The sequence below is a fragment of the Heptranchias perlo genome, chromosome 10, assembly GCF_035084215.1.
Source record: "Heptranchias perlo isolate sHepPer1 chromosome 10, sHepPer1.hap1, whole genome shotgun sequence".
Lineage (NCBI taxonomy): Eukaryota > Metazoa > Chordata > Chondrichthyes > Hexanchiformes > Hexanchidae > Heptranchias > Heptranchias perlo.
Window position 1 is genome coordinate 5,566,239 of NC_090334.1, and position 27,973 is coordinate 5,594,211.

General features: G+C 51.6%; 1 protein-coding gene and 1 long non-coding RNA gene across 2 annotated transcripts in view; both read left to right on the forward strand.

Annotated features, from left to right (window-relative positions):
• chp1 (calcineurin-like EF-hand protein 1) overlaps window positions 1-16,921 on the forward strand; it is a 44,666-nt gene extending 27,745 nt beyond the window's left edge. Inside the window, exons 5-7 of the mRNA XM_067991163.1 lie at window positions 9,184-9,245; window positions 10,673-10,795; window positions 14,606-16,921. Of these exons, the coding sequence (XP_067847264.1) occupies window positions 9,184-9,245; window positions 10,673-10,795; window positions 14,606-14,659 (239 nt within the window). The 3' untranslated portion in view covers window positions 14,660-16,921. The remainder of the gene's footprint in view (window positions 1-9,183; window positions 9,246-10,672; window positions 10,796-14,605) is intronic.
• Window positions 16,922-18,552: 1,631 nt separating this feature from the next.
• On the forward strand, window positions 18,553-27,944 carry LOC137326248 (uncharacterized). The gene is made up of 2 exons (XR_010964148.1): window positions 18,553-18,754; window positions 20,278-27,944. It is a non-coding gene; the product is annotated as an uncharacterized lncRNA (long non-coding RNA).
• Window positions 27,945-27,973: the final 29 nt, after the last annotated feature.

Genomic DNA, 27,973 nt, shown 5'->3' on the forward strand with positions numbered 1-27,973 from the left:
GGAGAGTGCTGTTGACCACCTCCGTTAGTTCAGGAGCGATTTCTGGCCCATTATTTTACAACACACAACATCTACACATCCAGGTGTGACTAACCAGTGAACAACATAGAATCATAGAAGTTTACATCATGGAAACAGGCCCTTCGGCCCAACATGTCCATGTCGCCCAGTTTATACCACTAAGCTAGTCCCAATTGCCTGCACTTGGCCCATATCCCTCTATAGCCATCTTACCCATGTAACTGTCCAAATGCTTTTTCAAAGACAAAATTGTACCCGCCTCTACTACTGCCTCTGGCAGCTCGTTCCAGACACTCACCACCCTTTGAGTGAAAAAATTGCCCCTCTGGACCCTTTTGTATCTCTCCCCTCTCACCTTAAATCTATGTCCCCTCGTTATAGACTCCCCTACCTTTGGGAAAAGATTTTGACTATCGACCTTATCTATGCCCCTCATTATTTTATAGACTTCTATAAGATCACCCCTTAACCTCCTACTCTCCAGGGAAAAAAGTCTCAGTCTATCCAACCTCTCCCGAAAAGTCAAACCATCAAGTCCCGGTAGCATCCCAGTAAATCTTTTCTGCACTCTTTCTAGTTTAATAATATCTTTTCTGTAATAGGGTGACCAGAACTGTACACAGTATTCCAAGTGTGGCCTAACTAATGTCTTGTACAACTTCAACAAGACATCCCAACTCCTGTATTCAATGTTCTGACCAATGAAACCAAGCATGCTGAATGCCTTCTTCACCACCCTATCCACCTGTGACTCCACTTTCAAGGAGCTATGAACTTGTACTCCTAGATCTCTTTGTTCTATAACTCTCCCCAACGCCCTACCATTAACGGAGTAGGTCCTGGCCCGATTCGATCTACCAAAATGCATCACCTCACATTTATCTAAATTAAACTCCATCTGCCATTCATCGGCCCACTGGCCCAATTTATCAAGATCCCGTTGCAATCCTAGATAACCTTCTTCACTGTCCACAATGCCACCAATCTTGGTGTCATCTGCAAACTTACTAACCATGCCTCCTAAATTCTCATCCAAATCATTAATACAAATAACAGCGGACCCAGCACCGATCCCTGAGGCACACCGCTGGTCACAGGCCTCCAGTTTGAAAAACAACCCTCTACAACCACCCTCTGTCTTCTGCCGTCAATCCAATTTTGTATCCAATTGACTACCATGCGGTACCTTGTCAAAAGCTTTGCTAAAGTCCATGTAGACCACGTCTACTGCACAGCCCTCATCTATCTTCTTGGTTACCCCTTCAAATAACTCAATCAAATTTGTGAGACATGATTTTCCTCTCACAAAACCATGCTGACTGTTCCTAATCAGTCCCTGCCTCTCCAAATGCCTGTAGATCCTGTCTCTCAGAATACCCTCCAACAACTTACCCACTACAGATGTCAGGCTCACCGGTCTGTAGTTCCCAGGCTTTTCCCTGCCGCCCTTCTTAAACAAAGGCACAACATTTGCTACCCTCCAATCTTCAGGCACCTCACCTGTAGTTGTCGATGATTCAAATATCTCTGCTAGGGCACCCGCAATTTCCTCCCTATCCTCCCATAACGTCCTGGGATACATTTCATCAGGTCCCGGAGATTTATCTACCTTGATGCGCGTTAAGACTGCCAGCACCTCCCTCTCTGTAATATGTACACTCCTCAAGACATCACTATTTATTTCCCCAAGTTCCCTAACATCCATGCCTTTCTCAACCGTAAATACCGATGTGAAATATTCATTTAGGATCTCACCCATCTCTTGTGGTTCCGCACATAGAGGCCCTCGTTGATCCTTTAGAGGCCCTACTCTCTCCCTAGTTACTCTTTTGCCCTTTATGTACTTGTAGAAGCTCTTTGGATTCTCCTTTGCCTTATCTGCCAAAGCAATCTCATGTCCCCTTTTTGCCCTCCTGATTTCTCTCTTAACTCTACTCCGGCAATCTCTATACTCTTCAAGGGATCCACTTGATCCCAGCTCCCTATGCATGTCATATGCCTCCTTCTTCTTTTTGACTAGGGCCTCAATTTCCCGAGTCATCCAAGGTTCCCTATTTCTACCAGCCTTGCCCTTCACTTTATAAGGAATGTGCTTACCCTGAACCCTGGTTAACACACTTTTGAAAGCCTCCCACTTACCAGACGTCCCTTTGCCTGCCAACAGACTCTCCCAATCAACTTCTGAAAGTTCCTGTCTAATACCATCAAAATTGGCCTTTCCCCAATTTAGAATTTTAACTTTTGGGCCAGACCTATCCTTCTCCATAGCTATCTTAAAACTAATGGAATTATGATCACTGGTCCCAAAGTGATCCCTCACTAACACTTCTGTCACCTACCCTTCCTTATTTCCCAAGAGGAGGTCAAGTTTTTGCCCCCTCTCTCGTTGGGCCATCCACATACTGAATGAGAAATTCCTCCTGAATACACTCAACAAATTTCTCTCCATCCAAGCCCCTAATGCTATGGCTGTCCCAGTCAATGTTGGGAAAGTTAAAGTCCCCTACTATTACCACCCTATTTTTCTTGCAGCTGTCTGTAATCTCCTTACATATTTGCTCCTCAATTTCCCATTGACTATTTGGGGGTCTGTAGTACAATCCTATCAAAGTGATCTCTCCCTTCTTATTTTTCAGTTCTACCCATGTAGACTCCGTGGGCGAACCCTCGGATATATCCCCTCTCACTACTGCCGTGATGTTCTCCCTAATCAAGAACGCAACTGCCCCTCCTCTCTTACCTCCTGCTCTATCTTTCCTATAGCATCTGTACCCTGGAACATTGAGCTGCCAGTCCTGCCCCTCCCTTATCCATGTTTCAGTAATAGCTATAACATCCCAGTCCCATGTACCCATCCATGCCCTGAGTTCATCTGCCTTGCCCATCAGACTTCTTGCATTGAAATAAATGCAGTTTAATCTAGACTTCCCTTGGTCTTTGCCCTGCTTTCTCAGACCATCTGTCCGGTCATGTTTTGTACACTCTCCCTTACTGCCTTTTGTTTCTGTCACCACTTTACTTCCCACTGACTTCCTGCATCGGTTCCCATCCCCCTGCCACATTAGTTTAAACCCTCCCCAACAGCACTAGCAAACACTCCCCCTCGGACATTGGTTCCAGTCCTGCCCAGATGCAGACCGTCCAATTTGTACTGGTCCCACCTCCCCCAGAACCGGTTCCAATGGCCCAGGAATTTGAATCCCTCCCTCTTGCACCATCTCTCAAGCCACATATTCATCCTAGCTATCCTGTCATTCCTACTCTGACTAGCCCGTGGCACTGGTAGCAATCCTGAGATTACTACTTTTGAGGTCCTACTCTTTAGTTTAACTCCTAACTCCCTAAATTCAGCTTGTAGGACCTCATCCTGTTTTTTACCTACGTCGTTGGTGCCTATATGCACCACGACAACTGGCTGTTCACCCTCCCCCTCCAGAATGTCCTGCAGCCGCTCCGAGACATCCCTGACCCTTGCACCAGGGAGGCAACATACCATCCTGGAGTCTCGGTTGCATCCGCAGAAACGCCTGTCTATTCCCCTTACAATCGAGTCCCCTATCACTGTAGCTCTGCCACTCTTTTTTTCCTGCCCTCCTGTGCAGCAGAGCCAGCCACGGTGCCATGAACCTGGCCGCTGTCACCTTCCCCTGGTGAGCCATCTCCCCCAACAGTATCCAAAACGGTATACCTGTTTTGGAGGGCGATGACCGCAGGGGACCCCTGCACTGCCTTCCTACTCTTCCTCTGTCTGTTGGTCACCCATTCACTATCTCCCTCAGTAATTTTTATCTGTGGTGTGACCAACTCACTGAACGTGCTATCCACGACTTCCTCAGCACCGCGGATGCCCCAAAGTGAGTCCATGCGCAGCTCCAGAGCCGTCAAGCGGTCAAACAGTAGCTGCAGCTGGACACACATCCCACAGGTGAAGGAACCAGGGACACAGGAAGGATCCCTGAATTCCCACATCCCACAAGAGGAACATGACACGGCTCTGGGATCTCCTGCCATGACTTAACCCTTAAGCTAGCTTAACAACAACTACAATGTCAAGAAAAAAAGGAAAGAAAAGAAAAACTACTTACCAGTCACCAGCCAATCACTTACCTGTTGGCTGTGACTTCGTGCTTCCAGCAGCTGCAGTAGCTCGATCCTTCTCCGAGTCAACTTGCTTGCCCTCCTCGACACCAGTTCTTCTGCTCCTCGACACCAGTTCTTCTGCTACCCGCTGTTCAGTGGAGGTGACTGAGCCGACTTCTCCCAGAATGTCGGTCAGGTGCAGCCCAGGTGAGATTTGACCTAGCCAGAATTCTACGGTAGATGACAAATTCCTTCTTCAGATCTTCCTCCTCCACTTTTTAGACTTTCAGGGGCTGTTCGGGTGGTGGGAGAATGGGTCGGGCTAACGTTGGAAGCCAGAGTTTGGCCTTCCTGTCATTGACTGCAGGATGGTTTCACCGGATGTACAGACCCCATGTACATCGTGGCGCTCGTCCCCTGTCGGGTTCCATTTGTCCATTTGTTCATCAATTATAAATGAGGGTATACGATTGTTTTCAATGTCCTCTAGCCCTTATGTACTTGTGTAACAACATCTGCTGGTAGAATCTCTCGTAGATCTTGTCGCATAAACCAAAGGGCATTTCAATTTGCGATAGATTAAGAAGCACTGGAAAAATGCCAAACTTACCATCGTTATACAGTAATTGATGGTAAAAACCAAGAGTCTGTTGTTGGGGCCCAGATCTGATTCTATCGTTAGAAACATAGAAAACAGGGGCAGGAGGAGGCCATTCGGCCCTTCGTGCCTGCTCCGCCATTCAATATGATGGTGGCTGACCCTAACAGTTCTCAGAGTTTTATGTTGAGGAGTTCCCCCCCCAAATGCAAGTGTAAGATGTCCTTATGTCGATCGTGAGGAGTTTCCGGTGGTCTCCGACCAGAACGTCGATATGAGGCCTCCCAAACTGGTCGTATTCAATCTTGCTCTGGACCCTTTGGTGCAGGAGGGCAGACCCCATCATTGTTGGGCAGAAGCTTGTATCATGTTCGTGCGAGCAGTGTCACCTGCTTTGGATCCACCTAGTTTCTGCCATTCTTTAAATTGTTTAAAAAGTTCTGACCTCATTATTGGTTGCCTTTTTCCTTTTGGTTGAGAGGGGCAGGACCTCATCAAGTGACCCTTTCCCCCACACGTCCAACATTCCACGTCTCTACCCCCACCTCCTACACCTGGCCCCATGCTCATCGACTGTTCCTGTCTATGATTTATCTCGCCATGTTGGAAGGTGCCCATGCTCAGTCTGTTGAATGCTGTGCACTTTTTTGCCTTTCCGAGCTTTAAGTTGTTCATATTTCCTTCTCATCCAGCCCGTGATCCATTTCTTGTTTTATGGTTGGCGTTGGATGGGTCCTAAATATCCCCTATGGTTTGATAGGGGGTGCCAATGGAATCTAGTAAGTTCCCGACCCAGCACTGTCACTGTTATTGGTCTGGTCTTTCACCGGGAAACACTGCTTTGTTGTGATTTCATGAACAGTCAGCAGAAGCAGTGGGGTTTTGCCCCATTTCCTGACCACAGTTGATCAGGGACGTACGGCTGACATTAGTGCCGTACCCTGCTGCCTTCGTCACTGCGGCACCGGTAGTTTGCCAATTTGAGCTGCCATTTCGAACGGCCAAAGTCAATTTCCCCTCTGTGTCTAAACCTCGAGGTGACATACACGGAGTAGAACTTTGATCTTCTCCCCCAAGTCGCAATTGTGCAACTCGGCAGTCTGCTCAAAGGCTAAGACTTGGGTCCCCCTTCTGTTTAATTCGGGGAAGGTTTTTGATCATGTTCTGTATCTGGGTGGTGTCATACGAAACCATGAGTCTGTGGATCTCCTTTCCTGGTTCTCCCTCGTTGTTTGGGGGTTCTCGTTTGATCACAAGTACTGGTGCCATAGGGGTCTGATCCGGATAATGGTCATCCTCGCATTCCATTAATTGGCCGTTCCTGCTGGACCCCCCCCCCCCCACCACCACCAAATCTATGTCGCCATCATCAACAGCATTTCCTCCTGATCAATATTGGGTAACTATATGGACTGTGTCTCTCTGGGACTTCATTTATTCCTTTAACTGAAGGAGCTCCCTGCCGCAGGAGCCGAGGTCCAGATCCTGTACTTGTTTCTCTTGTTCCTGTTTGATTAAATCAGCCATAGTTCGATTTTCTGCTTTTTAATTCTTCATTCTCTGCTTTTACTGCAGTCATCTCATGGGTCTTACGAGTCACAGTAGTCTGTAAACAGACTCCCGACCCCTGTAACATATTCTCACACTCGGTTCGTTCACCAAATCCTCCTCTGTCTGTTCCCTCTTACCTCCGACTCCTTCGCCTGTTCTAATTCCTGTCTGAGATGAGCTGGTTCTCGTGTTTGAAACAACATGACTCCTGCTTTCCAATCGTTTTCTTTTGGTCTCTTTTATTAATTGGTTCATCTTATCTGCTTGTTTCAGGTTACTTCATTCCTTCCACACCACTGCGCATGTTCATAATATACATCTTGGTCTTTTCTATCAATGAACATTGTGGCGTCGCCATGTTAGACCACCCGACGGGTCTTCCAGACAGTTCCAATTTTGTTAAACTTCCTGTGTTGGTGACCTCAATCGATCGCTACCCGTACCCCGGTATCACTGACCTCAATCGATCGCTACCCGTACCCCGGTATCACTGACCTCAATCGATCGCTACCCGTACCCCGATATCACTGACCTCAATCGATCGCTACCCGTACCCCGATATCACTGACCTCAATCGATCGCTACCCGTACCCCGATATCACTGACCTCAATCGATCGCTACCCGTACCCCGATATCACTGACCTCAATCGATCGCTACCCGTACCCCGATATCACTGACCTCAATCAATCGCTGACCTCAATCGATCGCAACCCGTACCCCGATATCACTGACCTCAATCGATCGCTACCCGTACCCCGATATCACTGACCTCAATCGATCGCAACCCGTACCCCGGTATCACTGACCTCAATCGATCGCTACCCGTACCCCGATATCACTGACCTCAATCGATCGCTACCCGTACCCCGATATCACTGACCTCAATCGATCGCTACCCGTACCCCGATATCACTGACCTCAATCGATCGCTACCCGTACCCCGATATCACTGACCTCAATCAATCGCTGACCTCAATCGATCGCTACCCGTACCCCGATATCACTGACCTCAATCGATCGCTACCCGTACCCCGATATCACTGACCTCAATCGATCGCTACCCGTACCCCGATATCACTGACCTCAATCGATCGCAACCCGTACCCCGATATCACTGACCTCAATCGATCGCTACCCGTACCCCGATATCACTGACCTCAATCGATCGCTACCCGTACCCCGATATCACTGACCTCAATCGATCACTACCCGTACCCCGATATCACTGACCTCAATCGATCACTACCCGTACCCCGGTATCACTGACCTCAATCGATCACTACCCGTACCCCGGTATCACTGACCTCAATCGATCACTACCCGTACCCCGATATCACTGACCTCAATCAATCGCTGACCTCAATCGATCACTACCCGTACCCCGATATCACTGACCTCAATCGATCACTACCCGTACCCCGATATCACTGACCTCAATCGATCACTACCCGTACCCCGATATCACTGACCTCAATCGATCACTACCCGTACCCCGATATCACTGACCTCAATCGATCACTACCCGTACCCCGGTATCACTGACCTCAATCGATCACTACCCGTACCCCGGTATCACTGACCTCAATCGATCACTACCCGTACCCCGATATCACTGACCTCAATCAATCGCTGACCTCAATCGATCACTACCCGTACCCCGATATCACTGACCTCAATCGATCACTACCCGTACCCCGATATCACTGACCTCAATCGATCACTACCCGTACCCCGATATCACTGACCTCAATCGATCACTACCCGTACCCCGGGCTTCGGTTTAATATGTCGTGTGTTGGTTGTCTATTACGACTCTCATTCTCCAGTTGGACATTTAAATCCTCGGTGCTTCCAGTAGGTCATCAAATGTAGCAGATTTACAGGCGTGTTCTCTCTCCCTGGGACTGCGTGACTCTCGTACGAGGCGTGTTCTCTCTTTCTGGGACTGCGTGACTCTTGTATGAGGCGTGTTCTCTCTTTCTGGGACTGCGTGACTCTTGTACGAGGCGTGTTCTCTCTTTCTGGGACTGCGTGACTCTTGTACGAGGCGTGTTCTCTCTTTCTGGGACTGCGTGACTCTTGTATGAGGCGTGTTCTCTCTTTCTGGGACTGCGTGACTCTTGTACGAGGCGTGTTCTCTCTCCCTGGGACTGCGTGACTCTCGTACGAGGCGTGTTCTCTCTCCCTGGGACTGCGTGACTCTTGTACGAGGCGTGTTCTCTCTCCCTGGGACTGCGTGACTCTTGTACGAGGCGTGTTCTCTCTCCCTGGGACTGCGTGACTCTTGTACGAGGTGTGTTCTCTCTCCCTGGGACTGCGTGACTCTTGTATGAGGCGTGTTCTCTCTCCCTGGGACTGCGTGACTCTTGTACGAGGTGTGTTCTCTCTTTCTGGGACTGCGTGACTCTTGTACGAGGTGTGTTCTCTCTTTCTGGGACTGCGTGACTCTTGTACGAGGCGTGTTCTCTCTCCCTGGGACTGCGTGACTCTTGTACGAGGCGTGTTCTCTCTTTCTGGGACTGCGTGACTCTTGTATGAGGCGTGTTCTCGCTCCCTGGGACTGCGTGACTCTTGTTGGATGCTACATTTGCCTCTGGCCTTGCTGATGAAAGGGTGAGGAGGACCCTAGAGTGAGGCTCACAAAACAAGGGCCTGTCTGAGGCGAGTGAGGCGACAGTAAAGTTTATATGATGAGGGTGGAGGGATAGTTAGAGAGAAGGGACGAAGTGATGGGGGTGAGAGAAGGGGAGGAGGAATAAGGGAGATGGGAAAGAGAAGGGACATACGAAGGAACGCTGGTGACCATTTCCCCACATGGTGAGTTCAGTACTACTCAAAGCTCCACTGCTGCCTGCACTCCTATTTGCTGTGACGCTGTAAATGGCCCAGGCATCGTGTGATGGCGAATTAATCCTTTCTCTTCCATTTCAGTTGCTTTCAGGCTGTATGATCTTGACAAGGATGATAAGATCTCACGGGAAGAACTCCTGCAGGTAACGAGTGCCCTCTATTGGAGCTGTGTTAAGCTGCATTAACTCAGGGTGGGTGACAGGAAGGTGATGGTTTCCCCCCTGTACATATCGACGGAACATTTTCTGATCACGTTTTCTCCAACTTAGACCCACAGAGACCTTCAGTTCACAATAAGATTGGTTTTATAAATAATGGTTTTATGAATTTGCATTCCCGACACTCATTGGGAATTGGGGCAGCGGGGGCCGGGGCGGTCCCGGGCGGGGGCCGTCATGGGAAAGTAAGCTGTGAGGAGGACACAGTCTGCAAAGGGATATCGACAGGTTAAGTGAGTGGGGAAGAAGGTGGCAGATGGAGTATAATATGGGGAAATGTGAGGTTATTCACCTTGGTAGGAAGAATAGAGAAACAGAATATTTTTTAAATGGTGAGAAACTATTAAATGTTGGTGTTCAGAGGGATTTGAGTGTCCTTGTACAAGAAACACAGAAAGTTTACATGCAGATACAGCAAGCAATTAGGAACGCAAATGGTATGTTGGCCTTTATTGGAAGGGGGTTGGAGTACAAGAGTAAGGAAGACTTGCTGCAATTATACAGGGCTTTGGTGAGACCTCACCTAGAGTACTGTGAACAGTTTTGGTCTCCTTATCTAAGGAAAGATATACTTGCCTTAGAGACGGTGCAATGAAAGTTCACTAGTTTGATTCCTGGGATGAGAGGGTTGTCCTATGAGGAGAGATTGAGTAGAATGAGCCTATACTCTGGAGTTTAGAAGAATGAGAGGTGATCTCATTGAACCATAAGATTCTGAGAGGGCTTCACAGGGTAGATGCTGAGAGGTTATTTCCCCTGGCTGGAGAGTCTAGAACTAGGGGGCATAGTCTCAGGATACAGGGTCGGCCATTTAAGACTGAGATGAGGATTTTCTTCATTCAGAGGGTTGTGAATCTTTGGAATTCTCTACCCCAGAGGGCTGTGGATGCTGAGTCATTGAGTATATTCAAGGCTGAGATGAATAGATTTTTGGACTGTCGGGGAATCGAGGGATACGGGGATCGGGCAGGAAAGTGGAGTTGAGGTCGAAGATCAGCCATGATCTTATTGAATGGCGGAGCAGGCTCGAGGGGCCGTGTGGCCTACTCCTGCTCCAATTTCTTATGATCTTATCTGTGAGATTACTGGAGCCATTCTTACAATGATGGACAGTCCTGGTGCATTTACTTGGATTCCTTCTGTAGACCTATGATGCTTTATTTTCTGATCTGTCTTTTAAAATAAAAACACTTTCACAGATAATGTTAACAGGAAACTTTCCCCATATCTGGTGAGGATGGTGCACCTTTACTTACCTCAAGAACGGGCTATCCGCACCGGCCCTTTAAGGGGATTGTCTGTACAGTGCAGGCTCCTGTATTGACAGATCTGTTCTCTTCTCCCATTCATAGGTACTTCGCATGATGGTGGGGGTCAACATTTCTGACGAGCAGCTGGGGAGCATTGCTGACCGGACCATTCAGGAGGCTGACCAGGATGGTGACAGTTCGATCTCCTTCATGGAGTTCCAGAAGGTACGAGGGCAGATTGATGGGCAGCAGCAGCACACTCCAGACTGGTACACAGGCTGCTTCTGACCAGGCTATTGAACACCCAGTGACAGACCTGTACCCACCAGTACTGTACCCCAGTGTTATACCCTGACAGACCTGTACCCACCGGTACTGTACCCCAGTGTTATACCCTGACAGACCTGTACCCACCGGTACTGTACCCCAGTGTTATACCCTGACAGACCTGTACCCACCGGTACTGTACCCCAGTGTTATACCCTGACAGACCTGTACCCACTGGTACTGTACCCCAGTGTTATACCCTGACAGACCTGTACCCACCGGTACTGTACCCCAGTGTTATACCCTGACAGACCTGTACCCACCGGTACTGTACCCCAGTGTTATACCCTGACAGACCTGTACCCACTGGTACTGTACCCCAGTGTTATACCCTGACAGACCTGTACCCACCGGTACTGTACGCCAGTGTTATACCCTGACAGACCTGTACCCACCCGTACTGTACGCCAGTGTTATACCCTGACAGACCTGTACCCACCCGTACTGTACGCCAGTGTTATACCCTGACAGACCTGTACCCCAGTGTTATACCCTGACAGACCTGTACCCCAGTGTTATACCCTGACAGACCTGTACCCCAGTGTTATACCCTGACAGACCTGTACCCCAGTGTTATACCCTGACAGACCTGTACCCCAGTGTTATACCCTGACAGACCTGTACCCCAGTGTTATACCCTGACAGACCTGTACCCCAGTGTTATACCCTGACAGACCTGTACCCCAGTGTTATACCCTGACAGACCTGTACCCCAGTGTTATACCCTGACAGACCTGTACCCCAGTGTTATACCCTGACAGACCTGTACCCCAGTGTTATACCCTGACAGACCTGTACCCCAGTGTTATACCCTGACAGACCTGTACCCCAGTGTTATACCCTGACAGACCTGTACCCCAGTGTTATACCCTGACAGACCTGTACCCCAGTGTTATACCCTGACAGACCTGTACCCCAGTGTTATACCCTGACAGACCTGTACCCCAGTGTTATACCCTGACAGACCTGTACCCCAGTGTTATACCCTGACAGACCTGTACCCCAGTGTTATACCCTGACAGACCTGTACCCCAGTGTTATACCCTGACAGACCTGTACCCCAGTGTTATACCCTGACAGACCTGTACCCCAGTGTTATACCCTGACAGACCTGTACCCCAGTGTTATACCCTGACAGACCTGTACCCCAGTGTTATACCCTGACAGACCTGTACCCCAGTGTTATACCCTGACAGACCTGTACCCCAGTGTTATACCCTGACAGACCTGTACCCCAGTGTTATACCCTGACAGACCTGTACCCCAGTGTTATACCCTGACAGACCTGTACCCCAGTGTTATACCCTGACAGACCTGTACCCCAGTGTTATACCCTGACAGACCTGTACCCCAGTGTTATACCCTGACAGACCTGTACCCCAGTGTTATACCCTGACAGACCTGTACCCCAGTGTTATACCCTGACAGACCTGTACCCCAGTGTTATACCCTGACAGACCTGTACCCCAGTGTTATACCCTGACAGACCTGTACCCCAGTGTTATACCCTGACAGACCTGTACCCCAGTGTTATACCCTGACAGACCTGTACCCCAGTGTTATACCCTGACAGACCTGTACCCCAGTGTTATACCCTGACAGACCTGTACCCCAGTGTTATACCCTGACAGACCTGTACCCCAGTGTTATACCCTGACAGACCTGTACCCCAGTGTTATACCCTGACAGACCTGTACCCCAGTGTTATACCCTGGCAGACCTGTACCCCAGTGTTATACCCTGGCAGACCTGTACCCCAGTGTTATACCCTGGCAGACCTGTACCCCAGTGTTATACCCTGGCAGACCTGTACCCCAGTGTTATACCCTGACAGACCTGTACCCCAGTGTTATACCCTGACAGACCTGTACCCCAGTGTTATACCCTGACAGACCTGTACCCCAGTGTTATACCCTGACAGACCTGTACCCCAGTGTTATACCCTGACAGACCTGTACCCCAGTGTTATACCCTGACAGACCTGTACCCCAGTGTTATACCCTGACAGACCTGTACCCCAGTGTTATACCCTGACAGACCTGTACCCCAGTGTTATACCCTGACAGACCTGTACCCCAGTGTTATACCCTGACAGACCTGTACCCCAGTGTTATACCCTGACAGACCTGTACCCCAGTGTTATACCCTGACAGACCTGTACCCCAGTGTTATACCCTGACAGACCTGTACCCCAGTGTTATACCCTGACAGACCTGTACCCCAGTGTTATACCCTGACAGACCTGTACCCCAGTGTTATACCCTGACAGACCTGTACCCCAGTGTTATACCCTGACAGACCTGTACCCCAGTGTTATACCCTGACAGACCTGTACCCCAGTGTTATACCCTGACAGACCTGTACCCCAGTGTTATACCCTGACAGACCTGTACCCCAGTGTTATACCCTGACAGACCTGTACCCCAGTGTTATACCCTGACAGACCTGTACCCCAGTGTTATACCCTGACAGACCTGTACCCCAGTGTTATACCCTGACAGACCTGTACCCCAGTGTTATACCCTGACAGACCTGTACCCCAGTGTTATACCCTGACAGACCTGTACCCCAGTGTTATACCCTGACAGACCTGTACCCCAGTGTTATACCCTGACAGACCTGTACCCCAGTGTTATACCCTGACAGACCTGTACCCCAGTGTTATACCCTGACAGACCTGTACCCCAGTGTTATACCCTGACAGACCTGTACCCCAGTGTTATACCCTGACAGACCTGTACCCCAGTGTTATACCCTGACAGACCTGTACCCCAGTGTTATACCCTGACAGACCTGTACCCCAGTGTTATACCCTGACAGACCTGTACCCCAGTGTTATACCCTGACAGACCTGTACCCCAGTGTTATACCCTGACAGACCTGTACCCCAGTGTTATACCCTGACAGACCTGTACCCCAGTGTTATACCCTGACAGACCTGTACCCCAGTGTTATACCCTGACAGACCTGTACCCCAGTGTTATACCCTGACAGACCTGTACCCCAGTGTTATACCCTGACAGACCTGTACCCCAGTGTTATACCCTGACAGACCTGTACCCCAGTGTTATACCCTGACAGACCTGTACCCCAGTGTTATACCCTGACAGACCTGTACCCCAGTGTTATACCCTGACAGACCTGTACCCCAGTGTTATACCCTGACAGACCTGTACCCCAGTGTTATACCCTGACAGACCTGTACCCCAGTGTTATACCCTGACAGACCTGTACCCCAGTGTTATACCCTGACAGACCTGTACCCCAGTGTTATACCCTGACAGACCTGTACCCCAGTGTTATACCCTGACAGACCTGTACCCCAGTGTTATACCCTGACAGACCTGTACCCCAGTGTTATACCCTGACAGACCTGTACCCCAGTGTTATACCCTGACAGACCTGTACCCCAGTGTTATACCCTGACAGACCTGTACCCCAGTGTTATACCCTGACAGACCTGTACCCCAGTGTTATACCCTGACAGACCTGTACCCCAGTGTTATACCCTGACAGACCTGTACCCCAGTGTTATACCCTGACAGACCTGTACCCCAGTGTTATCTGCTCAGTTTCTCCCTCTGCTCTCGACCTGCTCAGTTTATTTTCTGTCTCCCTCACTGTGCTCTCTACCTGCTCAGTTTATTTTCCCTCTCTCCCTCTGTGCTCTCTACCTGCTCAGTTTATTTCTCTCTCTTTCCCCTTCAGGTGTTGGAGAAGGTGGATGTTGAGCAGAAGATGAGCATCCGTTTCCTTCACTGAAATCCACTGTACAGTGAATCAGCAGGCCTGGTCTCCACACAGCGACTCTGTCTGCCTCTGACTACACCGACATATTTGCTGACTACATAGAGAAGTTTATCGGTTACACAGGAGAGTGCCAGTCATTCCATTGGTTCCCCATTCCTGAGCAGCTGCGGAAATCGTTACTCCGCGTGGTCAGTTCTGAGTCCCCCCAGTGACCAGTCTGTGTCGCACACTTCACCTGATTATCCCACGTACCACTGAGCAGCCACCCACAGGACGGGACAGACTAATCGGCCTGCTGGTGGGGCAGTGCTACACGTTGAGATGGTGAGCAGGGAAAGCCAGTCATGCCTGAGGAGTCCGTGCCTGTCATGGACTGCACTGCTCTGGTGCTCCTTACAATGGGCTGCTCCCCAATCAAATGGTGTAAGACTGAGGGGGTGGCAATCAGGTGCTTTTTAATTTGGATTTGCATGTTTTTCTGATCGGGTTTATTGATTATGGGGTATTTATTGATCCAATGTTGCATGAATTGTGGTTTTCAGGATATTGGTTCGTACAAGCCCTTTAGTGCCAGTTCTTCCAGCCTGCCTGTTTTGCTTGTTAGATTTCAAGCCCTCTCTCCCACCCCCCCACAAGGCAACAAAGGCTGCCCCTGTGTTTGAAGATAAGAAACACTACTTTTCCCATGGGACCAGGCTTTCTTGTGCTTTACTTGTGACTTGTTGGTCTATGTATCCCATCACAAGATTTCAGCAGATTTTACTTGGCAGCAGTAACAAGACTTGTTTCAGCCTCTCGCCTGCGGGCCCCTCGAGAGGCCTCTCGCCTGCGGGGCCCCCCCTCTTTTAATTAGTTGGCTGCTGTACCAGTGAAAACTGAAGGTGACAGTGTCCCTTATTTCACTGCTATGGAATCAGTTCCTTAATGTGGCAACGCACATTTCTAGTGAGGCTGTGATGCCTTTGGAGCCCCACCTGGGACCACTAACAGTATTGAGTGCAGGCGATGAGGGAGCCCCAGTTTCTCCGTGTGTGATATGACTGGGTTTGTCCCCTGCCCTCACTCCCACATGGATGGGCATGGAACACTCTCACTGTAGCAACATCACCAGTTGTTAAATAATTAGACGTCACCCTGCGCTGTGTTTATATTTAACGCTTGCTGTCGTATGTACCTAGTTGTGGTAATCCTGATTGGTGAAGTTCAGTGCCTCGCAGCAACATTCCAACAGTATTTATTTTGAAGTGATTTACCTGCTAGCACAGGACCGCTCAGAGGGGAGGGATGGAGGGCCAGGGAGGGAGGGCCAGGGCCAGGGCAGCCCCAGTATTCTAGAGTCTAAACTGTCACATTGAGCTTGATGAAGAGCAGATTATTTTGCTGTCCTGTTGAGTGCTCGGCTAATTCAGAAGCCCAGTTGTGTCGGGGAGCACTTGCTGCAGGAACCGCAGGGGTCTGTCCAGGATAAGCACACCTTCAGGAGACTTTGATCTCTGGAGGGCTGCAGTTAGTCTGAAGACTGTGGTACTGTCAAAGGCCTTGTGTTTTTCAGACTGAGGGACAGCCCTGCTTCTGTGTCTCTTTCTGGTTTATTTTTTGAGCCTGGATGTTTCCTCAGTAGACTGTCAGGGGCTCGGATCCCATTCAAGTCCAAGGCTGATGGTGACTTGCCTTTATTGGGTGTCAGTTCTCATGTGGACCACTAGAGGGAGTGATGTAAGTCAGTGAAGCCCCTTACAGCAAACGGCTGAGGACAGAGAGACTCTCACGTCAGGGCGGCCCCCCATCTCCCTCCCTCCCTCCGCCCCTCCGCCCCCCATCTCCCTCCCCTCCCCCCCACCCCCTCCGCGCCCCCTCCCTCCGCCCCTCCGCCCCCCATCTCCCTCCCCGCCCCCCCGCCCCCCATCTCCCCCCGCCCCCCATCTCCCTCCGCCCCCCATCTCCCTCCGCCCCCCATCTCCCTCCGCCCCCCATCTCCCTCCGCCCCCCATCTCCCTCCGCCCCCCATCTCCCTCCGCCCCCCATCTCCCTCCGCCCCCAGTACACATGGGGAAGGCTGATAATTACCAAAGTCCATCCTTACAAGAGAGAACTCCCATCAAGGCTGGTGTGATTGAGCTGAATGTAATGTAAACTGTTGAGTGCCTGTGACAGGCTCACTGATACTGCGTAGAATTACATTGTCCTTTCCTGAACTGTGCCTTCATGTTCTTCCCTATGAGAAGAGTATCTGTACATTTCATAAATAAAACGTTAATCATCTTCGATCCTTCACTCAGTGCTGCTAGTCCTTTGTTTTGGGAGGGATGATAACCAGTCTCTTAAGTAACGTTCGATTTTTTTTTTAATCTATTAAAAGAGCCCACCGCTACGGTACAGAGTAATACAGACCTGTGCTGAGTTGGCTGTGTGAGCTGTGCTGGGATTCTGCAGCAGGCCTTGAGTCTGAGACCAGCACTGTTCACTGTCACTATTTTGGAGAATGTTCTGTTCTCAGTGCTGAGTTCACTCACCGATAATAAAAAGAACTATAAAAAATAACACGTAAGTTTAAGCAGCCTTGACTGGCAGAGAAGTTTAAATGGAGAAAATGACCCAAGGCATAGGGAATGAATGCTGAGCCCTGGAGGGAGAGATTAGGAAATGTAACGGAAAGCTTAGCTGAAGGGATGGGTTTTTGAGAAGGTTTTTAGTGGAGGGACAGAGGTCAAGGGAGAGAGCGGGACCAAGGCAACTGACGACCCTATCACCCATGGTGGGGGATGAACAGGCCAGAACCGGAGGAACACAGCATTTTGGAGGGCCAAGCCTGGACGAGATGGCAGAATTCTCTTTTATTCGTTCATGGGATGTGGGCGTCGCTGGCGAGGCCGGCATTTATTACCCATCCCTAATTGCCCTTGAGAAGGTGGTGGTGAGCCGCCTTCTTGAACCGCTGCAGTCCGTGTGGTGACGGTTCTCCCACAGTGCTGTTAGGAAGGGAGTTCCAGGATTTTGACCCAGCGATGATGAAGGAACGGCCGATATATTTCCAAGTCGGGATGGTGTGTGACGTGGAGGGGAACGTGCAGGTGGTGTCCCGGGGCCGGTCTGCGCTCCCTGAGGCGCTGCTCCCGGTCTCCGCTCTGTGCGGCGCTGCTCCCGGTGTCGAGGGTGCTGGAGGCGTCGTCGCTCCCAGTGTTCTGGAGATGGGGCCTGTCGATCCCGTCGCTGTCGCCTTGTGTATTTTTACGCTTTCGGTGTGAAGCCTGCCTGCCTCGCTCCGGTCCTTCCCTCCTCGCCCGACGGATAACACGACTGGTTCGGGGTGGGTCTGAGGGCCAGGGGCCGCTCAGGCCGAGTCTTGAGCCTGGAAGCCCGGGTCGGTCCTGGTCTGTTTTGATGCTAAGACAAACTGAGACCAAACATTTAGCTCATGACCGGGGTGGGGGTGGGATTGAGGATTGAGGATTGAGGGGTTTTCAATATTTCTCTCACTCAGGGATTGGGATTAACTGAAGTAAATTTGAGATTATAATTTTCACACGGGGGAGGGGCCTGGTTACCGGGGTGACGAAGGGGGAGGAGCCGGGGGGGGGGGAGGGGAATGACCAGGGGGCGGGGCCCACACAAGTCTGACTCCGGCTGCATTGGTGCCTCGAATGAAGGCGCTCTTATGATTGACAGTAGAATTCACCAATCATGAGCCGCCAGGCCCCAGAGCGGCGGGGGCGGGGCGGTGTGGACCAATCGCGGGTCCGGGTAAGGGCGATGTTGTGGCTGCGTGAAATGATTGACGTTGGCGCTGACCAATCCGGTACCGGCAGAGAAGGCGGTCCTCCCAATGGCGGTCAGACAAAGCGGGGCTGCTTCCGGTGGCAGCTATGATTGACGTTGAGCCTGACCAATCAGATTGATGAATTGAGAACGCGCGGACCAGTGGGCGGGCGCGCGCCCGCGGGGGCGGGCGGGTTGAGCGGAGGTGAAGATGGCGGCGGCAGAGAGCAGCGGCGAGAGAGGAGGCTGAAGGCAGAAGTGAAACGAAGTTCAGGCAACGGAATGGCGGCCAGAGGAGAGCCCCGTGTGGGGAGAACAAGAGAAGCGCGGCCTCGGGGGGCCCGGCGGCCGGTAAGGGTCGGCGAGAAGTTTGCGGCCGCGTTGCATTGTGGGATACTGGGGAGAGTCATGTGACTGAGGGCGAAAGGGCCCCCCCCACTCACACTCACCCCCCCCCCACTCACACTCACCCCCCCCCCCACTCACACTCACACCCCCCCCCCACTCACACTCACCCCCCCCCCACTCACACTCACCCCCCCCCCACTCACACTCACCCCCCCCCACACACACTCACCCCCCCCCACACACACTCACCCCCCTCCCCCACTCACACTCACCCCCCCCACTCACACTCACCCCCCCCACTCACACTCACCCCCCCCACTCACACTCACCCCCCCCCCACTCACACTCACCCCCCTCCCCCACTCACACTCACCCCCCCACTCACACTCACCCCCCACTCACACTCACCCCCCCACTCACACTCCCCCCCCCACTCACACTCCCCACTCACCCCCCCCACTCACACTCACCCCTTACACTCACCCCTCACACTCACCCCCCACTCACACTCACCCCCCCCACTCGCACTCACCCCCCCCCCCCCCACTCACATACCCCCCCCACTCACACTCACCCCCCCACCACTCACCTCCCCACTCACACTCACCCCCCAACTCAGACTCACCCCCCCACTCACACTCACCCCCCCCCACTCACTACACCCCCCCACTCACTACACCCCCCCCCACTCACTACACCCCTCGCACTCACCCCCTCCCCCACCCCCCTCACACTCATGTCCCCACCCTCCCCCCACTCATGTCCCCACCCCCCCACTCATGTCCCCACGTCCCCAACCCCCCCCCACTCATGTCCCCACCCCCCCCCACTCATGTCCCCACCCCCCCCCACTCATGTCCCCACACTCATGTCCCCACCCCCCCCCCACACTCATGTCCCCACACTCATGTCCCCACCCCCCCCCACACTCATGTCCCCACCCCCCCCCACACTCATGTCCCCACACTCATGTCCCCACCCCCCCCCCACTCATGTCCCCCCCCCACTCATGTCCCCCCCCCCACTCTTGGGCCCCCCCCCCCACTCTTGGGCCCCCCCCCCACTCTTGGGCCCCCCCCCCACTCTTGGCCCCCCCCCCACTCTTGCCCCCCCCCCCACTCTTGCCCCCCCCCCCACTCTTGCCCCCCCCCCCCCCACTCTTGGGCCCCCCCCACCCCACTCTTGGGCCCCCCCCCCCACTCTTGGGCCCCCCCCCCCACTCTTGGCCCCCCCCCCCCACTCTTGGCCCCCCCCCCCCCACTCTTGGCACCCCCCCCCCCCACTCTTGGCACCCCCCCCCCCCACTCTTGGCCCCCCCCCCCCCCCACTCTTGCCCCCCCCCCCCCACTCTTGCCCCCCCCCCCCCACTCTTGGCCCCCCCCCCCCACTCTTGGCCCCCCCCCCCCATCTCAATTTGGAACTTGTTGGGCTGTAAGTTTTTCTTTGTGTTCCCAGGGAGGTGGAGTGAATGAACGGAAATGATATGGAATCCGTTATCGCTGATTGCCTGTTCTTCCCAAATCCAGGTTGATGATTCCTCGCTCTCGTTCCGGAGAGCAATTTGAGATCTGGGTTACAAAACCTTCACTGCGGAAAACAACTGTGTCACAACGGCTGCTGCTGGGAAGTTGCCACAACCACAGGCACTCCCTGCCCCTCCTTTTGTTTGAAGAAGCAGTGCGATCTCAAGTGACCTGGATTAACAACTGACCGTTCTGGGCTGTCGATCTGTCGCTGTTTACCATCTGAACGAGGAAAGGCGATGTGGTGCTGATCACTGACCTCTGAACTGCACTGAGACCTTCGACCCACCCCGAGTTACTGTTCAAACACAACACTGGGGCTGCTGCTTGAAGTTCCACGGACTCACCCAGCTGGGCTCTACACAGACTGTGACTCTTGAGCGATCTGGTGTCTGACCCGTAATTTTTAGCCTCCTTTACCCACAGGCAGGAGCTGGCCACATTTTGTGTCAATGTTGAGTTTGAAAAGAGTGGATGGGAGAACAAAGTCCCCAGCCAAGCTGTGGCACAGGTCCAAAATTGGTGCAGGGCGGTGAGGATGGCAATCATATCAAGCCTACTCCGGTTGGATATAATTGTTATCAAAGTGCCTGTGTTGGGCATTATTGATTTTAACTTCAAGGCCATTTGATCTCTGTGTGAATTGTCATTTAAAAATACACAATTTGCCCCTGTCTTGGTGTGAGCTCCTCATCGCCAGAGGCTTTGCCAAGCAGCTTACCTGCCCAGGTATTGCTGCTCTGCATCTCCGCTTACGATGGCTCTTTTGACAAACAGGCTTCTGTTTGCACCACATGACTAGACACCATTGCGTCTGAAATTAAGTTCCCCCTGCATTTAGTTGCCAGTGCTCGCTCGTCTCTTGCTAACTTCTCTAGAATGACTCGCCTTCCTTTTTGAAGGAAGCAATGTAACAGCCGCACTAGTGTCCAATTGCTGATCTGGGTTCATAACCGTTGGGTATTTAAGGATGTGCTGGGAGGAGACTGAGCCTGTGCGATCCGCTAACATACCACCTGGCACAGAGCTCACCGATCGCGCTTCATCTCCCTCCACCCTATTAACTGCCTGCCGCCCTCACTGAGATTAAACAAAAAACACCCCCCCCCACCCCCGACCCCAGCAGCGCAAATCAGAATTAAAAACGCTGCAAATACACAGCAAGGCTGTCAGCGAGTTACTGTCTGGTCTGCTCTGAGCCTCTCGCCCGAAATGCTAACCAGTCTTCCCTCTTCCGGATATGGACTGACCTGCTGTACATTTTCTGTACATTGTCTGTGAATTGGCGGGGAGATTGGGCACAGAGAGGTTAGTCCCGGGAGACTGGGCACAGAGAGGTTAGTCCGGGGAGACTGGGCACAGAGAGGTTGGTCCCGGGAGACTGGGCACAGAGGGGTTAGTCCGGGAGATTGGGCACAGAGAGGTTGGTCCCGGGAGATTGGGCACAGAGAGGTTGGTCCGGGGAGACTGGGCACAGAGGGGTTAGTCCCGGGAGACTGGGCACAGAGGGGTTAGTCCCGGGAGATTGGGCACAGAGAGGTTGGTCCGGGGAGACTGGGCACAGAGGGGTTAGTCCGGGAGATTGGGCACAGAGAGGTTGGTCCGGGGAGACTGGGCACAGAGGGGTTAGTCCCGGGAGATTGGGCACAGAGAGGTTGGTCCCGGGAGATTGGGCACAGAGAGGTTGGTCCGGGGAGATTGGGCACAGAGGGGTTAGTCCGGGAGATTGGGCACAGAGAGGTTGGTCCCGGGAGATTGGGCACAGAGAGGTTAGTCCCGGGAGATTGGGCACAGAGAGGTTAGTCCCGGGAGATTGGGCACAGAGAGGTTAGTCCCGGGAGATTGGGCACAGAGGGGTTGGTCCGGGGAGATTGGGCACAGAGGGGTTAGTCCCGGGAGATTGGGCACAGAGAGGTTAGTCCCGGGAGATTGGGCACAGAGAGGTTAGTCCCGGGAGATTGGGCACAGAGAGGTTAGTCCCGGGAGATTGGGCACAGAGGGGTTGGTCCGGGGAGATTGGGCACAGAGGGGTTAGTCCCGGGAGATTGGGCACAGAGAGGTTAGTCCCGGGAGATTGGGCACAGAGAGGTTAGTCCCGGGAAATTGGGCACAGAGAGGTTAGTCCCGGGAGATTGGGCACAGAGAGGTTGGTCCGGTGAGATTGGGCACAGAGGGGTTGGTCCGGGGAGATTGGGCACAGAGAGGTTGGTCCGGGGAGATTGGGCACAGAGAGGTTGGTCCGGGGAGATTGGGCACAGAGAGGTTAGTCCCGGGAGATTGGGCACAGAGAGGTTGGTCCGGGGAGATTGGGCACAGAGAGGTTGGTCCGGGGAGATTGGGCACAGAGAGGTTGGTCCGGGGAGATTGGGCACAGAGGGGTTGGTCCGGGGAGATTGGGCACAGAGGGGTTGGTCCGGGGAGATTGGGCACAGAGAGGTTGGTCCGGGGAGATTGGGCAGTTGGACACCACATGTCATCTGGGGAGCTGTGAAACGCTGGGTGTATTGAGGATCGGTTGGAGCTGGGATTAAGAGTGCAGTGGGCTGGGCAGGGTGCAGACAATGGGTGCTTTGTTTCTTCCTGCTGTAAAAGGGGCCTTGGTTGTGTGGAGCAGAGGGAAGTGTTTTTCTCCTAATCAGACCAAATTGGTCCATGAGCCCATGACAGGTGGATACCAGTGAATATTTTCTGAATCTGTGAGGGAATGGAGTGCCTCTCCTTGGAGTTGTGCTATTAGATTTCCTGCATTCGAGATCAAAAGAACAGCAGCAAGAGACCTGTTGAATATCGTGCAATGAGAGTTGTAGGCTTCAGGTTCTGCTGTTAGGCTGAGAGATGCCAGTTTCCAAACGGGGGCAGTGTGCACCATCTTGGATAGCAGCATTTAATGGTGCATCATAGTGAGCCTCTTGGATATCGGGTCACCATGGCAGGCTGTAGAACCAATTACTTCATGCAAGTCCCTGATCCACAGCAGCAAAAAACATTTCAAACATTCGTCAACCACGTGGAAACTAACTTTTAAAAAAATAAATAGGATATAGTCGCCCCAAAGTTTGTAGCCTGCACAAGAAGCTTCCTATATGTGAGGGCAGGGCAACAGGCATCAGAATACAATCAGTCGCCTGTCTGGGCAGTCTCGTTCTCACCAACATCAGCCCCTTAACAAGCTTCACTGGGCCTGGTTTGTGTTGATTCCGAGCCCTGTTAGACTAGTGATAGCGGAAGCATTGGGGCTGGAGAAGGTTTTTGAGCTGTTTGTACATAGCGCAGTGTCAGTAGAATAGAGTGCTATCCTTTTCCCCCTAATTTTTAGATCTTTTTCAAACTCGCATTTTTTTTATTTTTAATATTCATTTAGATAAGAGTTCGGGCTGTGCAATATTATAACGTGAGAAAAAAGTGTCACGACAAGTTTTTAAAAAAAAACAGAACAACAAAATCACCAATGTCTTCCATTTGGAGATGTATAGTTCCACACCACTTTAGTGCTTCAGTAGCAGCTGTAGTGCCAAACCTTAGAGGCAGTGCATGAGGTTAGCGGAGCTTGCCATGAGCGGTTTAACCGAAAATATTTTTTTAACGGGGCGTAGCTTAATGAACTAACCAGAATTCAGGTTTATCCAGCAGGCTGGCTTGAGGAATGTAAGGATAGAAATTAGAGCCTCGTACCTGTACCCTCAGTCTCCCATCGCTTCTCTTGAACTTTGGTTGCAATGAATCTTGATGCTAGCTTGGATTTGAGGGAAGGTGGTGAATCCTTATATGGAGCTTCAGAAAACCGATCGAGTTGGGGGTGGGGGCGGCTGTCCTAGCAGCTGGAGCAGGCGAGCGTCCAACCTCGCTCTCCATGAACTAAATAGATCCTAACGGCCATCTGAACAATTACCAGCAGCTTCTAAAAACAATTACTGATAACATATCAGAAATCTACACGTATTGGAAGCCCAGAAAGGTTACTTACTCTATCAGCTAGTGGACCATCTTTATAGAACGTCAGGGAGCAGGCCGAGGGAGGGAGGGGAGCATCGGCTCCACGAATCCTCTGTCCTGGGGATTGTATCTGTTGCTCTTATATAAGACAGTGAGACCCACCTGTCTGTAGAGTTTGTATTGCAGTGTCCAGTAGTACTTGTATTTATGCTGCAGCTGTATTGCCGGTGCAGAGCGGTTTCTCTCTCCACCAAGGCTGCAGTTACAGTGTAAACGCAGCCTGACTCTGGACTTTGCAGACTCGGACTCCTCGGGGGAGGAACTTCGCCTCTACTCCCGATTTACATAACCCACGTTTAGCGTTGGTTGAAGTTGAAGCTGCAACCTCTGCACACGACAGTGATCCTGCCGTTTGATTGCAGTCCTAATGAGGCGAGGCTCTTCATCGACAGATCAGCTCTTTACACTTGCACTGCCTGAAAGCAGAGCCAGGAGCTGGTGGGTTTCACTCATTCTTTAGAGCAGAGCAGCTGCCACCAACTATGGAGATCGATACACAGTCACTGATTGTCACTGGCTCGGTTTACTTACCTTGTCGTTCTGTGACCCTTTGCAGCGAGGAGGGTGGGTTTAGTGCCATTTAGTGAGCATCACGGCACTTTACAGGAGGCTTTTTGCAGTTATCACGAGACCTGTCTTGCAACATCCCTCACGCTGGCTGAGACTAACTTCACAGAGATCAGATTGTAGTATAACTGTCCCTGTTCTTTTTTTTTTAAAAAGTAGATAGCGCTTTGCAAAATAATTCAGCTTTGGATAAGATTATTAAATACCTCCTGGGTTTCACTTACAAATGAAACTTAGCACAAATTGTAGTCACATTAAAATGCAAATAAAGCCATATGATTTTAGAGTACCTGCCATTAGTAGCAATAACTGTTGTACATGTGTTAGTGATGCTGTACCAGTATAGGAGAGGAGAGGAGGGGCTCGGAGGGGTGGTTGAAAAATGACCAAACAGACCTCAACCTAGTTATTCTGGAACAGGCTGACTTGTAGTGTTGGAAACCTTTAAACTAGGGGCACTGGGATTGCTCTATGCCTGGCTGGAGTGAGACCGGCCAGCGATACCTGTGACCATCAAGGGTGTAATGCTTGGCCAGTTCCAGGCAGCCGCCACTTCAACTCCTCGCGGAAGCCGGGAACAGCCTGCGGTAGCACTGCAATGCCCACAGGCATCGGAAAATAGGCAGGAGGCAAAACTGCTATCTGGACAATACCCAAAGCAGGCACATCCCAGGTATTTCATGTCTGAGCACGGCACACTTTCTATGGACTGCGCATGCTCCTTTTTAGTGGGCCAGGTGCCTGCCTGAGTTACCGAGGGTCTGCTATCCGTCGGCACCTTGGGTTTGGGACTCGACGCTGTGTGAATGTGTGCAGGAATTCAACTGGAAAATGTCAGATAAACATCGGCGGAACCTCGAACTGACCACAAGAATCCAGGGCGAAGGAGGCCGAGTTTTTAATTATGCATGTTCAAAAATGTATTATATACAGTAGCTAGGTCTGTAATGAAATCGGTCCAATGTTTAATTATGCATTAATGGACACTGAGCAATAGGAATTAAAATATACGGCAGATGTACCATCCTGTTCATTATCATTCAGCCGACAAAGCTGATTCTGTTGTAAGAGCTGGAGAGAATGAGGCATCGTGCTGTACAGCTGGCAGGACAGTGACTACAAGAGGGCTGATGCAGGAGAGGAGGGGCACCAGTTCTAGGTCAGACATTGGTTCCATGTGTGTTTACCGTTCCTTTCCACTGGTAATTTCACCCTGTGATCAGTAGTGAATCTGTGGACAGTTTTCACTCTGCTACTGGTTTGCTGTGGTTCACAGGCTGTACGTACGTTTGGGTTTTTTCCAGCTTTCTCTCTGGGTCAGCCCACCAGTGTCTCAGAGAGGGAGCCAGGGTGCAGATGCATTTCTGCAAGGAGGGAGTGTTCCACAGGTAGGGGCTAGCCCAAGTACTCCTAGTGGCAAGTTTGGGAGCAGCAGAGAGAGTCAGGCATCTACTCCCCCACCAAGCTGTTGCTGGGGCGATCTGCTCTCCCTGAGCTGTGAGCAATAGTGTTCTTCCCCCCCCATCACCCTGAGTAATGGGGTCTGTTATCCCCTCCCTCCCTGGAATGTGGATAGTGGGGTCTGTTCTCCCTCCTTGAGCTGTGGGTAGTGGGGTCTGTCCCATTCCCCCATGCTGTGGGTAGTGGGGTCTGTCCCATTCCCCCATGCTGTGGGTAGTGGGGTCTGTCCCATTCCCCCATGCTGTGGGTAGTGGGGCCTGTCCCATTCCCCCATGCTGTGGGTAGTGGGGTCTGTCCCATTCCCCTATGCTGTGGGTAGTGGGGTCTGTCCCATTCCCCTATGCTGTGGGTAGTGGGGTCTGTCCCATTCCCCCATGCTGTGGGTAGTGGGGTCTGTCCCATTCCCCCATGCTGTGGGTAGTGGGGTCTGTCCCATTCCCCCATGCTGTGGGTAGTGGGGTCTGTCCCATTCCCCCATGCTGTGGGTAGTGGGGTCTGTCCCATTCCCCCATGCTGTGGGTAGTGGGGTCTGTCCCATTCCCCTATGCTGTGGGTAGTGGGGCCTGTCCCATTCCCCTATGCTGTGGGTAGTGGGGTCTGTCCCATTCCCCTATGCTGTGGGTAGTGGGGTCTGTCCCATTCCCCTATGCTGTGGGTAGTGGGGTCTGTCCCATTCTCCCTGAGGTGTAAGTAGTGTTATCTTCTCCCCCTTCCCTCTCTGAGCTGTAGCTTTTGATGGAGGGAGATAATAAAGGTTCAAGGCAGAAAATGTATGGAAGGACAGGGTTAAGCTGCTCACCCAGCTCGTGCTGGCTTGCCTTTTGGTACTTCCAGTTAGTTGGTGTTCTCTGTCTGGCCCTCTTACTCTGCAGTGCTGGGAGTTTTAACAAGATTTTTTACACAGGGAAAGGCTGTTTGCCTAATGGACCAGCTCTATGCTCTCATCCTATCCCCAATCAGTCCTGTGTGCAGTATCTCTGACCTGCCCTGGGAGTGCTTGATAGGGCAATGGATGAGAGCAGTGAAAATTGACCTATTTCCCAGCATTAACATCCTCCCCCTTGAATGAGTCCCATTTGGGCACTGGCCGGAGTTGTTTGCTGGTGTAGTTTCAAACACACATTGGTGATGTCTGCAGGCAAGTTGCTGGTTTACACTGCAAGCTGATCCATTCTAAAAATCTGGTTAGGAAGCTTCAGAGATGGGTAACCTGGTACTTCCTGTATCTGCCTGAAGGAGGCTTCAGCCACAGTGCAGTCTGTCACACGCTCCTCTCCCAGTGCAAACCATCTGCACTGCCTCATTCAAGCTGGCGTGGGTCGTGTCTTTTGCTGGTTGCTGCACTGCAGCACAGTGCCTCAGTCCTCCGATCTGTCTGTTCAATAAGGCAGTGATGTGCTGGGTTTATAACATTCTGCTATCTAAATTTGTTATTTGAATTTTTTTAATGGAATTACAGTGCTAAATGTTTTCTAGATGCATGAGGCAGCTTGCATTAAACTATGCATTTCAGAGAGAAGGGATGAGAATTGCATGAAACACTCACTGCTGTAGAATGATCCCTGGAGCAGTTTGATTGCTCTAACTTCACCTCTGTACAGAACTAACCGCAATAAAAGACCCGTGTGCCAAGGGTGCACCAGTGTTTATTCCTTGTGTTCCTGTCTGCTTCTTCACG